General features: G+C 35.0%; 1 protein-coding gene across 2 annotated transcripts in view; it reads right to left on the reverse strand.

Annotated features, from left to right (window-relative positions):
- The window catches only part of Grid2 (glutamate ionotropic receptor delta type subunit 2), a 1,431,657-nt gene that overhangs the window by 1,160,605 nt on the left and 255,110 nt on the right, over nucleotides 1-15,942 (reverse strand). For both annotated transcript variants that reach the window (XM_032906395.1, XM_032906394.1), the window contains exon 2: nucleotides 7,653-7,808. In XM_032906395.1, coding sequence (XP_032762286.1) covers nucleotides 7,653-7,808 — 156 coding nt within the window. The remainder of the gene's footprint in view (nucleotides 1-7,652; nucleotides 7,809-15,942) is intronic.

Genomic DNA, 15,942 nt, shown 5'->3' on the forward strand with positions numbered 1-15,942 from the left:
TGCTACCTGTGCAGTTGGAGCCCAGGGTCACTCCATGTATAGTCTTTGGGTACTGGTTTAATCCCTGGGAATTCTGGTTGGTTGGCATTGCTGTTCTTACGGGGTTGCAAGCTCCTTTAGCTCTTGCATTACTTTCTCTAATTCCTCCAACGTGGGGCCCATTCTCAGTTCAGTGGTTTGTTGCTAGCATAAAACAAAATTCTAACTTTTTATAGTTCCTTTGTATAATTCCCTTAGGTGGCTATAAAGTTCTTAGATGTTTACATAAAATATGTTTGATTCATGTCTATACACTTTCATGGTTTTTGTAATCATTCCATTAAAAAGTCTATTACAACACAAGGGACAATGAAAAATTAAACATTTTAGGAATCCCATATTTTCCATAAAATGGATTTCCCCCAATATTTAAGCTTTAAATATTTTCAAGAATGGTGAAATAAACTAAAAATCTAGCCACTTTCTATGGAGATGGAGTCTTTACTGAATTTTGAGTGAATGAGTAGATGTTGACTTGACAAAATTAGAAGTAATTTTTCATTTGAAGTAATCAAATACAGCTTTACATTCTGCCTTGAAAAGTTTAGACTGATAATTTTTTTCATTTGCTAATTTACATACTCATTTTACATCTCCATCATGCCCCCCTCCTTTTCTCCCAGTTCTAACCTCACAATTCTCTTCCCTCATTTCCTCTTTTTTTTTTACCTCAGAGAAGGGGAAGCCCCTGTTGTATACCACACTGGTCTACCCAGGGACATCCACAGGGGATCACTACAAGTTGTTTTATTTTACATAACAAATATTCCATTATAGATTATGATAGCAAAGTGTTTCCCAAAAAAACTCTTGTGTTGAATACTAGTTCCCTAGCTCAGTAATTTTTAGTAATGAGGTATGGAGAAAGTAACCAGTCATATAAGCTTATCTGTCATTATCAGATTAGTTATTGGATTTTTAATGTCATGGGAATAATAGGATCCTAAAATCTTAGGATCTGGGGCCTAATATGGAAAGATACATTTCTGGTATGCATACAAAAAGTTCTATGAGTATATTACCTATCAATCTTAATCTCAATGTATTTTTATCCTGATGTTTCTACTCTGGATTCTACCTTTGTCAGGTCTGTAAACAAGGAGGCTGTAAATGAAGCAAAACATCTAGAACTCATGAGCCGAAATAAAAGTTTTCTTGTTCAGTTTTATCATTTATGTCTTTTGTCAAAATAATAGTAATATATCTAATTAATGAGTAATATAAAATTAAAAAAAATACAGAATCTTCTTGGAATCAATAAAAAACTTTAAAAAGTCTCTGTTTGGTATTTTTGCTTTATTTGCAAAATAGTCACACTGATGTGAATTCTTCTGCACCTAAAACACAGACAGACACAGGCACAGACACAGATACACACACACACACACACACACACACACACACACACACACACGCACACACACACATACACAAACATTGTGAACACAAATACTTCATTTTCATTCTGGAATATATTTTTAATGGATAATATATTTGAAGTTATTTATATTTGAAATTATAGTTTAACAAAGTCTATCCAATCCTCCCAAAAACAAGTATGTGTTTTAAAATGTGATGTGATTTTTTTCCTAGAAAATACCATGATATCATGTGTTATTAAGAATGATTAGTACTGAGAATGCAAAGAAACCAGTGAAGATGGTTAAGAGTTAATATTCCCCCATGAAAAGTGAGATTGAAAATGTGCAAAGTCCAGTCAGATAACCTTTTAAACAATCCTGGCAGAAACAACCTCAAATACCAGCGATGAGCCGTCTCTGCAAGCAGAAAAATTTCTTTGAATTCATTCTCTATTTGACCTTCGTGTACATCATTCTTCTACACTCTGACGCTCCACAACTGAATCCCATTTAGCTATGACTCAGTGTCTTATTTACTTCCCTGATTGTATTAAGCCCACACAAATCATCAGAAAGCTGTAATTTGCTCTCCATGGGCTTTCTGTGCTTCCCAGAAATGGTAACAAGGTATTTTAAATCTACCAGACCATAAGTATACAGGTTGCGACATTACTATTATTTGTCAAATAAATTAGCCTACAAATCTAATTTTCATCTTCCTGTGCTAACTAGGAGAACTAAACACGAAAGTTAGGGGGCAGGAAACATTGCTCCTTTATCTTTACCATCACAGCAGTAAGAATCCAGCTGGGGTGTCCACCTGAAAAAGTACCATGACAACTATGTGGATTCAGAGCCACCTGGGAGGCAAATGTAAACAACAGGCAGTGTATCAATGGCGGTGGTCATCAAAATAGCTATTATGTTGACAACCAAGGATAGGTTTAGAATTAAAAGTTGAGATCAGTATTATTAATATCCAACTTTATACTGATCTAATTTTCTTACTTAATAGGACAATGAAATATAACTTGGTAAACCATGGAAACATAGATATGTGCATAACCTATATGCTTAGATATATGCATAATATATACACTCCCTAAATACTCCCATGAACTTAATATTGTTTATAATAACACTAAAACTCACTATGTTTTTCAATAGTTCATGGTAATTTGACAATTTCTTCAATAGTCTTTTGTGACTAGAGTATGATCATGTCCTTATTCTCACTACACTTTGAAGTATTTTTTGGTACCATTTAGATAAGAGTAATTATATGAAATGCTTCTAGTTGAATTTTGCTATTAAATATCAGTGAACAATGATTAATCCTTCCAGAAATCTCACATAAAAAGAAACATATATATCAGGATTTTACAGGCAGTTTCTAGTGAGATACTCCTAATACTACATTTTCTAATAAATCCTCACCTGTTGTGAGCAGAAGTATATCATTCTCAGTCAAGAATTAATATGAATAGCTATTACTGATTCAGTAATCAGTGTTTTTCATAGTAGGTGTTTTTATGTTGCTATGGTTTTATGTAGAATAACACACAGATTATTCTCAAATACTTACTTCCTGACTTTGTATCCTGTTGATGTTATCATTCAGGTGACACAAACCGAAGGAAGTAGGCACTTTATATGGGCCTCTAAATATTAAGGTCCCACCTCTATGGCCCAGCTGTGATCTGATGCCTTGTAGCTACTTCAGCACAATCTGCCATTACCTGAAAAATAGTTGTTCCTGATGCATTTCCCTCCCCTCCATGATGAGCTGAAATCTGTCTAAAATTACCATGCGCCTTTCATAAATTAGGTTGCACTGGATAGGTATTTTGTCCATAGAGAAATGAAATTACTAATATGTCTGTGATTTGATACACAGGAGCAACGATTTCTGGTGGGAGAGGAAACAGGAAATGTAGCCATCAACCTTTTGTTCAAATCTACCTAACAACAGACCATTCCTTGAAAATGGTGACGATGACACGCTCTTTGTACTGTGATGACTCAGGTGATGAGGCGGCATGATTTATTTAAAAATCAATCACAGGAAAACTAGAAGCAATTCCAGAAATGGAAAGCCTTCTCTAAGAATAAATTAAACACCTTAAATATATTAAGAAGCCATAAAATCATAGGGTCAGATTGCCTTTATAATATACCATGCATTTGTTCAACTTTTCTTTTTTAACTGCTAAGGTATTCCAAGCCTGAAAGAATGAGTGATTTACACAGTGTAAGTGTTTATCATTCAGACCAGAAGTCTCCCCATTATACTCTGCTCTGGGTATAAAACATTCACGTAAAAACAAAACAAACACAAACATTTTCAACCTTTTAATTCTCTACAATATTTCCGAAATCTTATAGATGCACAAGTGTTTGAGTGTGTATTTGTGTGTATCTGTTTTTACTGTTGGATTTAATGCAGTAAATAAAACTTCCAATGATCTTAAGTTCCTGTTTCTTCATTGCTGATATATGCTTGTATTATAAAAGAATTATAAGAATTAATTTATGTCCTGAAATCATAGTAGCTTAAATCACATTTTGAACATTTTAATTGATTTAAATTTCCACTCACACATAGTTAACTGGCTGCTTTAGAAATATATGTGGTTTTTTTTGTCCTGCTATGTGCCATATGGAAGCAGAAAAATCCTTTTTCTTAGTTATCAAAATATAACACAAAATATTAAAAACTAACAAAAAATAAAGCATGGAACAATCCTCTGTTAAAGTTTGAAAAACTTGGTTACTACTGAATAATTTATTATATAAAAGTAATAATTTATAACATATACTCAGAAGTAAGGAAACGATTTACGGAAAGAAAATTCTAAACTACTTTTGTTAGAATCTAATGTTTCTCTTTTGCTCATTCAGATGCATATAACTAAGGTTATAGTTATAATATGAGAAATACAATCAAAATGATCAATGATTATCAAAGAATATAGAGTTAACCCTGTTTTGTAAGTGATATGTGGTCTCTCTCTGTTGCCTACAAGTCAGGATGTAGAGTCCTCAGCTCCTCTCTGTCACCATATCTGCCAGCGCTCTGTCATGCTTTCCACTGTGAGGATAATAGACAAAAGTCCTGCAAACTGTAAGCTAGCCCCAATTAAATCAATTTCTTTATAAGAAAAAAAATAACAGATACAAATTTTTAGAAGTTAACTTTACAATAAAATATTAATCCTGAGCTCCTACAGCAATGCTTGAGAACAATGTCAGTCATTGAGTATGATCTCCACATTAACTCGAATTCACTGATACAGTTTTTCATTATTAACTATTAGCAATGAAACAAATCACATGTGAAAAACTGGCCCTTCAAAATATCTTTTTGTGACTCTGAGGAACTGAATGCTTCTTTCTATGCATAGTAGGATAAGTATTTTGACATCCTAGCCCTAAATCTACTCTTCGTGTGGTTATGCTAATGGAATTTTAAAATAAGGTACAGGTCACTATCAGAACTCATTTGTCTTTTGAGTAACAAGTTTGTCTGTTTGATCTCTCTTATCATTCATTGTTTACCAGATTTCTACTTTCTTAATGATGCTGTATTCTCAAGAATGTAAAGGTGTAAACTTATAGTAAATTGTGTAAAATCTTTAGAAATGATTTGTAAATGATAAAAATAATACCATTGAATTTTTCATACCTTATTACAAATTGGTAAAATTAAACTTATTTTAAATAGATTTTAATAGTATAGCTAAGAAGAGATGATCTCTCTCTCTCTCTCTCTCTCTCTCTCTCTCTCTTTCACACACACACACACACACACACACACACACACACACACACACACACACACAATGGGATCTTTATTGACATAGTTTTTCCCCTAAACTTTTTGTTACCATTTAAGGAAATGATACTTCCTAACTGGTTCATCTTTTCATTTATCCTGCATAGTTTCTATGGGATATTTTTAAATGATATTTTTTATAGTATGTCTTGAAATAATTATTTGTACTTGTAAAATAAATCCATATCTTTCTAGATACAAAACAGTGGCAACAAGCTTCTCTAAAGCTGTAACTTGTTTCGGGTTCAGCACTCAGAGCAGACCATCAAAATAACTGGTCCAGAACATCTTGTTAGTATCAGACACCACTCAGGCAATCTGTCAAGCTCCTTCATCCTTGTAAGATATCTAGGGAACTCCATCTGGACAACTTATTACCTCTCCCAATTTGCTTTCAGTGTAACAACTTCTTTCAAGTCTTACAATTCTGTTGAGAAATATTTTTGTTTCTAGAACTGAGCTAAGAGAAGGATGGATGCACAAAGCATGGTCTAAAAGAAAAGCATTGCTCCCATCTGCTTCATTGCTTTCGTTTACCCTCAACTACTTTTTCAAGCAAGGTAGATGCTTAAAACTCCAGTGCATTTTGTTAGGTTGATTTGGCGAGAAGACTTGGAAGATACATGGATCAGACATCTTTGTTTTCTGCTCTAGTCATGATCACAGGAGCACTAGGTGACGAAATAAGTTCTGAAGAGTTCAATGAGAACATGACTCTGGGAGAATATACATTCTATAAGTCTTTGAATATCTTCCTCAAATTTTAAAGTATTTTTCAACTCCTTTATCGATTCAATATTAAGTGGACTTGTTATAAATGCTTTGATAAGTGATTTTTCAACATAGAAATTATTCACGGTGAAACTACAACTTTAATGCAAAAATATTTAGATGCCTTTTTTTATTTTTGGCCTTGCATTAATTTGTAGATACTAAAATAAAAAACTATTATATCATTAAACATACTTTTTAGTTTTCTTTGAAAATAGTTGATTCTTAATCACTGTTACTTATACTATCCAATCAGCAGTCAACAATAAAGAACATTTTAGAACACTCATGTCATTTCCCATCTATGAACAGAAGTAAATATCTGCATATGAGTCATTTATAAAATAATACACACATCAAAACGTTATAGTAGTAGATAAAAGTAATCCATGTTCCAAACATGTGGGGCTTTTTTCTCATCCTTCCAGTATCAGCTCTTAACACTGTTTCCTGTCAAACTAATTACTATTTCCAATATGGTTTTGTTGTTTCTTCTTCCAAATCTGATTTAATGTTTCACAAAAACAAGATGCTTGACTAGATTACTCTGACCTTCATTATCCTAAAAGTGTAGTCACAATAAAATATAAAACAGATCAATGTTTTAGCCTGTGAAAATGTTATAACAAAACAACTTTCAATTGGTAACTCACAAAGACTGGAAAGTCACTGCTCACAGTTCTGAATGCTAGAAGGCGAAGTTCAGAGGGCTAGCAGACTACATGCCTGCTGTATATTAGTTTTTGTTCCACGGAAACTGTCTCCTTTTGTGTCCTTTGAGGACAAAGTGAGAAGCATCCCGTTTACCTCTTTAAAGAACACTAATCCGATGTATAAAGTCTCATCACCATGCCTTCAGCAACTTTCAAATCTTCCATTTCTTAATATCATCACGGCAGGAATTATGTTTCATCATTTAACTATGTAGGAAATGGCAAAAATAAATCTAGATTCTTAGCAAACATAAAGAAATGATTCCCCAACAAGGAGTGCTTTAGCAAAGAAGGGTATTAGCGCTTAATTAGATTATCAGACTCAAACAGAGAATTCCACTAATCTGAGAAATACCATTGCAGATTACTTTTGTCAATGAGAACTTTAATTCACTCTCATGAGAATGGCAAAGAAAAGATTCTGCTTTAATGTCTGAAAACTTGTGCGGATAAATAGAGCCAGAGTTTGGACACCAGAAACACAGTACAACCCCACTGATTTGTGGGTCGTGTCTAAAGGTTTTCCTTGAAGCAGTGTATCTGCACACCTGACATGCCATTGCAAGTTGTAACAACACTCAAGTCAGCAGGAATTGCAGAGAAATCCTAAGCAAATATCTGGTAGAAAGTTATATTTTACAAGCAAGTTACACTTCCAACAACAATGCCATAGAGATCTTGACTGTAAATTACATGTCCTCTTTCACATTGTATTTCAATCCAAAGAATAATTTTTCACATGACAGGCCTTCAGAACATGAATAGAGAATAACAACTTGCATGGTAAGAACTCTCTGTAGAAGTAATATCTAATTAGCTGCGATGGCACAGAGTGAAACCTATATTGAATTGCTGTCCATGGGTCTATTTTCATTACCATTTTACTGAATAATAGTATAATCGAAATAAACAGTAGTCCACTGGTGGGCTTACCTTCTTGAACAGCTTGAAAAGGGTTGTTGCCATCCACAAATGTCACTGAAAATGTGATTTTCTCAGTCTGTAAGATTTCCTCATTCTGGTTGAGGTCACCAACTGCTGTGCGGAATACTTCATCATCTTTTTTAGCAGATTCATCAAAAATTGCTCCTAGAAAAAAGTGAATGTTTCTATTAAACAATAACACAAAAAGTTTCATGAACTCTGGCAACATTTCTTGAAAACTGTATTCTTCCATCTAACGATGCCACTATATTCACTACAGTATACTTCCCTAAATACAGGGCACTCACTGAGCATGGATGGATCTTCACAACTTTCAAGTGCCAATGAGAAATGGTACTTCGGGATATTGTTGCAGGAAGAGCATCCTGCAGACAGGTTTATGTACTTGTTGTTTTTTAGAATTTATAGTATAGTGGTTAATACATAGTAAGAGTTATGAGAATGAATATTTTTGTGTGTGTCAGTAAATCAGATATACTCAGACATTTGTGAGGGCTCACTCCCAGATTAGACAGATTTTCAAGTTCTATTGTCAACTTAATTGTTTCTGACTTTTTGCATTTTTTGTTCCCCAATTCCGAATAGGGTTTCATAACCTTTATAATAGTGTACCCAATAGTATTCACATAGAATTCAGGCATACGCAAGTTTCTGAAATGACAAGAAACTTTTCTTAAAACATTGAAGCATTACCTAAGAAATTTCTATCATGCCCTCTAGAATGATGGCAGGGAATCTCACAGTTCACACTTAACAGTTGTTTGTTTGTAAAATAATAGTTAAGCACAGATATTTCTAGTGCATACTGATTGATTTCAAATCCCGTTTTTTTCTGCTATCTGTATTGTAGACTGAATGCCTGTCAAGAAAGTGTTCAATCATGAATCCTGAGTCTCATATAGTCAGCAACAGAATAAGCCTACCTATGAGCAAAAGAAGTACTAAAGACAGCATGTAAATAGGTTATGAATAAATTGGTTAGACTCCAGTTTGTTATTGTTTTCTTATATTCAAATCCACTGTATGGTTGCATCTTGAGGGCATTATACTCATAAAATAAGTCAGACACTCAAAACAACATGATTCATGACTTCACTTACATATAGAATCTAAGGCAGACGGACAAAGGAGCACAAAATTCTGAGCTGTCTGTTAGGCAAGGGACTATGGAAGCAGAGGGTGGAGGTGAAGGGTGCAGATCTCCAGGCCCTTGAAGAATTTACATTGGCACTGAGTAGTGGAGGAGCGGGTGGTGCAGAGGAATGGTAGAAAGCCCCAGTCACTTGCAGGCCTCATAGAGCGACTAGGGATAGAGAAAGCAGGGAGGGGAAGTGAAGGGTGCAAACCCCTGGGGACTTGCAGACTTTACAAAGGCACTGAGAAGGAGAGGAGCAGGGAGTGGAGGTGAAGAAACAAATAGATAACCTGAGATTTAGCGCTACAGTGGTTTGTCATGCATTGGGTATGGGATACAAGGGTAGGCTTAGGGTGCTCCTGTGCATCCTTCCAGGCCTGCACAGTGACTAGGGAAGGTTACGGAGACATATGTGTGTTCAACTATCACAATCAGGTCGTTATGAACATAGAAAAATGAACCAAGTCACATTTCTTAAAATATATGATGAAATACAAGTGTTCTGTCAGACAGAGGTTTTTGTAATGCATATCTCATTTGACCTCTGATGGTTTCTAAGTTTATATTTTTTAGTACAAGAACTACATGTATTCTTTAAATAAGGATTCAGAACCAGCTATGGGCCACATATTTGACATGGGTCAAGTGTCACAGTAAGAGCAAGAGACCTGGCCTTCACTGGAATGTCCTTGTCCCAAATAACAAAAGATTGTGGCTTCTGTATTGCACCTAAGAGGAATCACAATGTCATGCGGTTTTTGACACTATTGAAAGCCTGTAGTCTAAAGGTAATTTCCCTTTGAGCATACATTATTTCATTAATAATTGTTAATGACTTTATTCATTATTTTATTATTCTAACAATTCCTCATGAAAACAGGTATGTGTTTTAAACTAGCTTGTCTCTTCACTATAAATATTTGACTAATTAAAAATATGAAAATACACTGATTCAAGTTAAGTAAAAAAACTAATGAATGACTATAAAGCTAACTAGATATACAGCCACTTATCTTTTGTTCTTATTTGTAATTGCAAAAAGACTGTGTATGTATTAAAAGTGTGTCACATTACACGTTTAAGTATGAAACAGATTTTATGCACAGTTATAGAGACTATGTACATACACAAATTTAATATACAAAGTATTTTCATATACACAAGTGGATAGATAAATATAGCCATGTTACCTCATCAGTTGTGATGATTTTGTTTAACTTGTATATAGTCCCTAGGCCTTCCATGAAAGATGAAGTTATAAGACATGTTAATCTATGTATGAGCTAATATTTTAACAAAGAAAGCATGATGCTGTCACATCCAGTAATTGTGACAGGCTGGTATTACTCTTTCTAGCTGAGAAGTCTCCCTGTTGAAGATCACAGAAGAATGACCTACATGATCTGGAGTTCTTTATCAGTGATCTTTTGTGTTGACATGAATTATACTAATACACTCTGACCTGGCTTCTGTAACACTTGTCATTCATTTTCTGTCTACATTGAAAAACTATCCACTGCTGAGCATATGAGAGAGGCAGTGAGCAAATTTAATTAACATATAAATGGCACATGTGTTAAACATATCATTATATATTTATTGAGTAAATACTAGTATTTTATTAAGGTGAGTGATTAGATAGATCAAACAATAATTTTTGACCCATGCAATCATTTCTGAAATATAGAATCATATTTTTGAGATTTCTAGTTTGTATAAATATTTGAACAATATTATGTGTTTCCTGATTTTAATTATTGTACGAATGACTCAGTTTAATGTGGGAGAATATTCTTAAATATATAATTATGTGTATATTAAATATGATACTATCATGTTGGACATTATGCTTCTTTACCAATGTGTTAGAAAATGAGATATCAATTTCTAAAAGTTCATTCTGAAATGAGTCATTTACTTTAAGCCATATGATTTAAGTGTCTGTTCACATGTTTGTACATATTTTGTCTTTTGATGGGACCCAAACAGGGCTTTGCAAAGACAATCTACAACAAACCTTTGGCTCTAACAGGTGATGTGAATGACTTCTACTGAGTACCAATTAGACTTTTTAAACAAAGGCAGTTTACCTAACACAACATTTACACATGAAGCCTGTCTTAAAACATTGCAAAACCCTGTAGAACTGATATCAGATTATTATTTAGGTGCTGAAGTAAAATACACTGAAAAGAAAGACATAAGAGCTATGGTTCTTTTCCTGAAAATAGGAAAGCTTAGCATACATATCAAACACTAATAATTTATTTACTCTTTCCTTCCTCTATAACACTTTTTCTTTTTTGAAAATATTATTGTCTATTTTATTTATTTACATTTAAAATATTATCCCCCTTTAAAGTTTCCTCTCCTTAAACTCCCCCTATTCAACAACCCCTCACCCCTGCTTCTTTGAGGGTGCTCCCCCATCCACACACCCACTCTTACCTCACCACCATAGCATTCCCCTACACTGGGGTATCAAGCCTCCACAGGACCAAGAGTCTCCCCTCTCAATGATGCCAGATAAGGCTATCCTCTGCTACATATTAAGCTGCAGTCATGAGTCCCTCCATGTGTATACTTTGGTTGGTGATTTAGTCCCTGGGAGCTCTGGGAGGGTCTGGTTGGTTGATATTGTTCTTCTTCCTATGGGGTTGCAAACCGCTTCAGCTCCTTTAGTCCTTCCCCTAACTCCTCCATTGGGCTCCCAATGTTCAGTCCGATGGTTGACTGCAAACATTTGTGTAACACATTTTCTTAAACTTTACTTTTCATATAAGAAGTCATGGAACATGTTTATGGAAAGACCTGTGTGTGGTTTTCTTGAAGAACATCAGGACACAAGGTCCCTAATATCATTCATTTCTTGAATCCAGTATTGGTGTCTACACTAACATTACCACACACATTTAGAACATGATATAATATCACATATCATGTATTTACCTCCTAACTCTTTTCTCAGATGCAAGTGTTAAAAATATACACAGAAAAAGAAACAACCTTCCCAGGTGTTTGCATTAGAAAGTCTTCAGAGTGAGCTTTGTTTTATAGCCTTAAATGGGTAGTCAAATTAAGATGTATAAATATTGACTATGTCTTAAAATTTTAAATACATACAGACACACATACACACACATGCACACATTCACAGACATACACACATATGCACATACACAACCAATTATATCTATATATACATTCCCTAACAGAAGTAGGTATTTTGACTTTCTATTATTGGAAAATATTATATAAACTACTGGAAAGCATTCATAAGTTTTTAAAGGTAAGTTACCATATTTATCTAACTTAATTTTTCAAGACATTAACTCTATGACTTCACATTATAAATAACATTAGTGGTTGCATTTCTTTGTTCAACAAATCGAAAATTAGGAAATATAAAATATAGCAAATTTAATCAAAGATTATAAGATATAATTGTGAAATTGTAGTTGACAGTTATCTCAAATCATATTACAATCTTAATTTTTAATTATTAAATCTTTCTGTTTATAAGACATTTATGGATATAAGCAACCATATAATATTCTACTTTCTTGATGGGTATTTAAATAGCTTTAAATCAAGATTCCTTCTGTAAGTAGAATGAATATATGTGTGCATGCATGTGCGTGTGTTGTGTTTTTGTGTGTGTGGTTTTGTATGTTTGTGTTTGTATGTGCTTAAAATAAAACCAGACCAGAATGTGAGACCACAGCATGCAAATTATCATTTTCAAATATTACATATCACACAAAATAGCATTTTAAATAATGAATAATTTAAATAATTTCAAATAAAAATTATGAGTAATCATCTGGATGGTTAAATCAGTATTTCCACCAGCCTTTATTTTTCTAGTCATTGTTTTTATTAGTATAGTGGCCTATATTTTTGCATTAACAAGAAAGTGTAGCCTGGCCAAACAATGTATTTCATATTTTGGATATTCAAGTAACACTAATTAAGCTTTTCTTATAGGAAGTTAGGCACTACTTTATGCAGGATACCTAATGTAGACACAGGAGTTTAATTTAAGTTGTAATTGTCCTAGATTTAAAATAGCAAATATATTTAAATGTAATTTTATCAGAGAGCTTATCATGAATCTAAAAGAAATATTTTTTAAACCTTTAAAATAGTTTCATTTTTTTATTCACTTTATATCCTGATCACATCCACCCTCCCTCCTCCCTTTGCAGTTCCACCTGGATTTACCTGTATCCCTTCTCCTCAGAGAAGAGAGCACCCACCTTGGGTACCACCCCACCCTGGGGCATCAATTCCCCAGCAGGTCTAAGCATATTGTCTCCCACTGAGGTTCAAACAGTAGTCCAAGTAGCAGGGGAAAGGGATCCCATGGAACAGAACAGAGATCGGACAGCCCCCACGCCACTTGTTAGGGGAACCACATGAACACCAAGCTATATATTTGCACCAAAGAGGTAGAAAATAGTTGTACTTCAAGACCCAACTATACTACTCCTGGGCTTATACCCAAAAGATGCCCCACTACACCACAGGGAAACTTGCTCAACTTTATTCAAAGTAGCTTTGCTTGTAACAGCCAGAAACTGAAAACAACCTACATGTTCCTCAACTGAGGAACAGATAAAGAAAACAAGGTACATCTACACAATGGAATATTATTCAGCTATTAAATACAAAGACATGAATTTTGCAGGGAAATGGATAGAACTTAAGAACCATGTTTTTAAGCAAGGTATTAATCACATATTTTAGTTTTAGCTTCATTATTTATATTCCTCTGTGGCCAAAAAAAATGTGTTAGGAAAGCACAGAAAACATGATTAATTTGTAAGAAGAAGTAAATGTCTTCATGAGCTTACAAATACACTCAAAGATAGAATGAAAATTTTCCTACATAGAAAAATCATTGCAGAAACATTTGCATACATAACCATCTGTCAATCTATTTATTGCATATTTATCATTTATCTGTATGTTTCTAAGCACCTATTGTAATGGCTATGCCTGGTGGTCAACTTGACTATGTCTGGAATGAACTACAGGCTTGAAGACATTAGGTTCTGACCTGGATTTTGGCATGGAGATCTTGAGGCATAGTGACCATAAAGAGCTTAGGTCATACACACCTTTAATATCAGTGCTTAGGGAACAGGGGTGCAAATCTTGAGTTCATAGTGAGTCTACAGAGCAAGTTCCAGGCCAGTCAAGCTTAGGCACCGAAGGAGTTGGAAAACAGAAAGCTGGTGATAATGTAATAGAACAAGGGGGTCATGTTCCAGGCCCACCAAGCAACAGAGCTAGGCAGCTTTGGCCAAGTGGCTCTGACTTTAGACTCCAGAATAGAAAGAATTACTGGGACAATTGATGATGGTTGGTGAAGCTAAGAAATCTGTAGTAATTAGGAAAAGACCAGTATAACTGAGGTGAAATCTTCTGGTAACTGTTTTGGGAGAGTGCAAAGAATCTGTGTTCCAAAGACATCCAGTATTGTACCTCCTGCAGCAGCTATATCTGGTAATATGTAAGACTGACCCTGGTGGTACTGGTTTTGAAGGCATGAAGGCATCATGAAACGCAGCTGAGGCTTAGCACCGTGAGAGGCCATGGAAGTTCCACTGGTGAAAGTGCAACCTCAATTTCATTTGATAGCCCAGGACTGAAGAGGTCATGCAAGGGAGTTAAGGTTTGGCACAATGAGTCTGCTAGACGCTATTTGCAAAGCCTATTTGCAGCAGAAGACCCCTGGGTATTGGAGATGCTGGTACTGTGGATTATCCTGAGCTTAGAGTGCTACAGAGGGCAGAGCTGGAGGTGTGACACCAGCCCTTTGGAGGACCCAGTAGGTCATGTGTAGATGCCAGATAATGAAACAAGAAGCTGTATCATTGAAGTTGCTTGGAAACCCCACAATTTTCCAGATGCCAGAGCCACAGTAGATCTCCTGAGGAATGCTGCTAACAGGGAGTAGAACCAGTCCAGGGAATGAAGTTTGTTGCAGTCAACGAAGATGAAAAGGGAGTTGGAGATCTGAAGACTGCCTTGAAATCAGACATGGAGATGCAGAGTTTGGAGTTTGCCCTGCTGTTTCCCTGTCTTGTTTTGGGGATTACAGTTAAGTGATTGAAATGAATCATAGAAGAGATCTTGAACTTGGGACGTTTAACATTTTTGAGACTGCTATAGACTATGGCGACCTTTGAAGTTGGACTAAATGTGTTTTACATTATTCTATGTTTAGATATGACCCCCATAGACTCATGTTTGAACAAGCTTATGGGGGCCAGGGAATGGAATGTGATGGTTTGCACATGCTTGGCCCAGGGAGTGGCACTATTAGAAGGTGTTGCCCTGTTGGAGTAGGTGTGACCCTGTTGGACTAGGTGTGTCACTGTGGGTGTGAGCTATAAGACCCTCACCCTAGCTTCCTGGTAGCTAATATACTGTTAGTATGCTTCAGATAAAACTCTAAGCTCCTCCTGCACCATGCCTGCAGGATGCTGCCATGCTCCCACCTTGATGATAATGGACTGAAGCCAGTCCCAAATAAATGTTGTCCTTATAAGAGTTGCCGTGGTTGGTGTCTGTTCACAGCAATAAACCCTAAGACACCTGTTTATCATCCATCATTTCAACAGACTATTGTATAAAATTATATATTTTAATAATCAACCAAAATACCTGTATTTCTCTTTCCAATAAATTTGCACTTAAAATTAATTCTTCTGAAAGATATATTTGAAACAGATGATCAAAATATGTTTATGTCAAAATATGTTCAAAATCTGACAGATTTTTGTTGAAAACAAAAGAGCTAATATTTTGTTTTGTTTTCACTCAGAAATCCCAATGCTTTCTCGTTGGAGAGATTGTTCACAAGTTAATAGCACAGGCTGAGAAACTGAGTTTTGGGCCCAGCACTCGATGCCAAACATCTTACAAACATCTAGAACTCAGAATCTATGTTATCTGACTCCTCTTCAATGCTTTTTTTAGGCCTGATCACATACAATGCATTCACTGCCACAGACAGGAACATGAACATAAATAAAATATCCTTAAACATAAATATTTGTAGTTCCATTTTTTAATAATCTCATTTTCCAAAACTTAGAATTTTTTAGCTGATTTTTTTAAAAAAAGAAATTA

Source organism: Rattus rattus, chromosome 6 (genome assembly GCF_011064425.1).
Source record: "Rattus rattus isolate New Zealand chromosome 6, Rrattus_CSIRO_v1, whole genome shotgun sequence".
In the NCBI taxonomy this organism is placed as follows: Eukaryota; Metazoa; Chordata; class Mammalia; order Rodentia; family Muridae; genus Rattus; species Rattus rattus.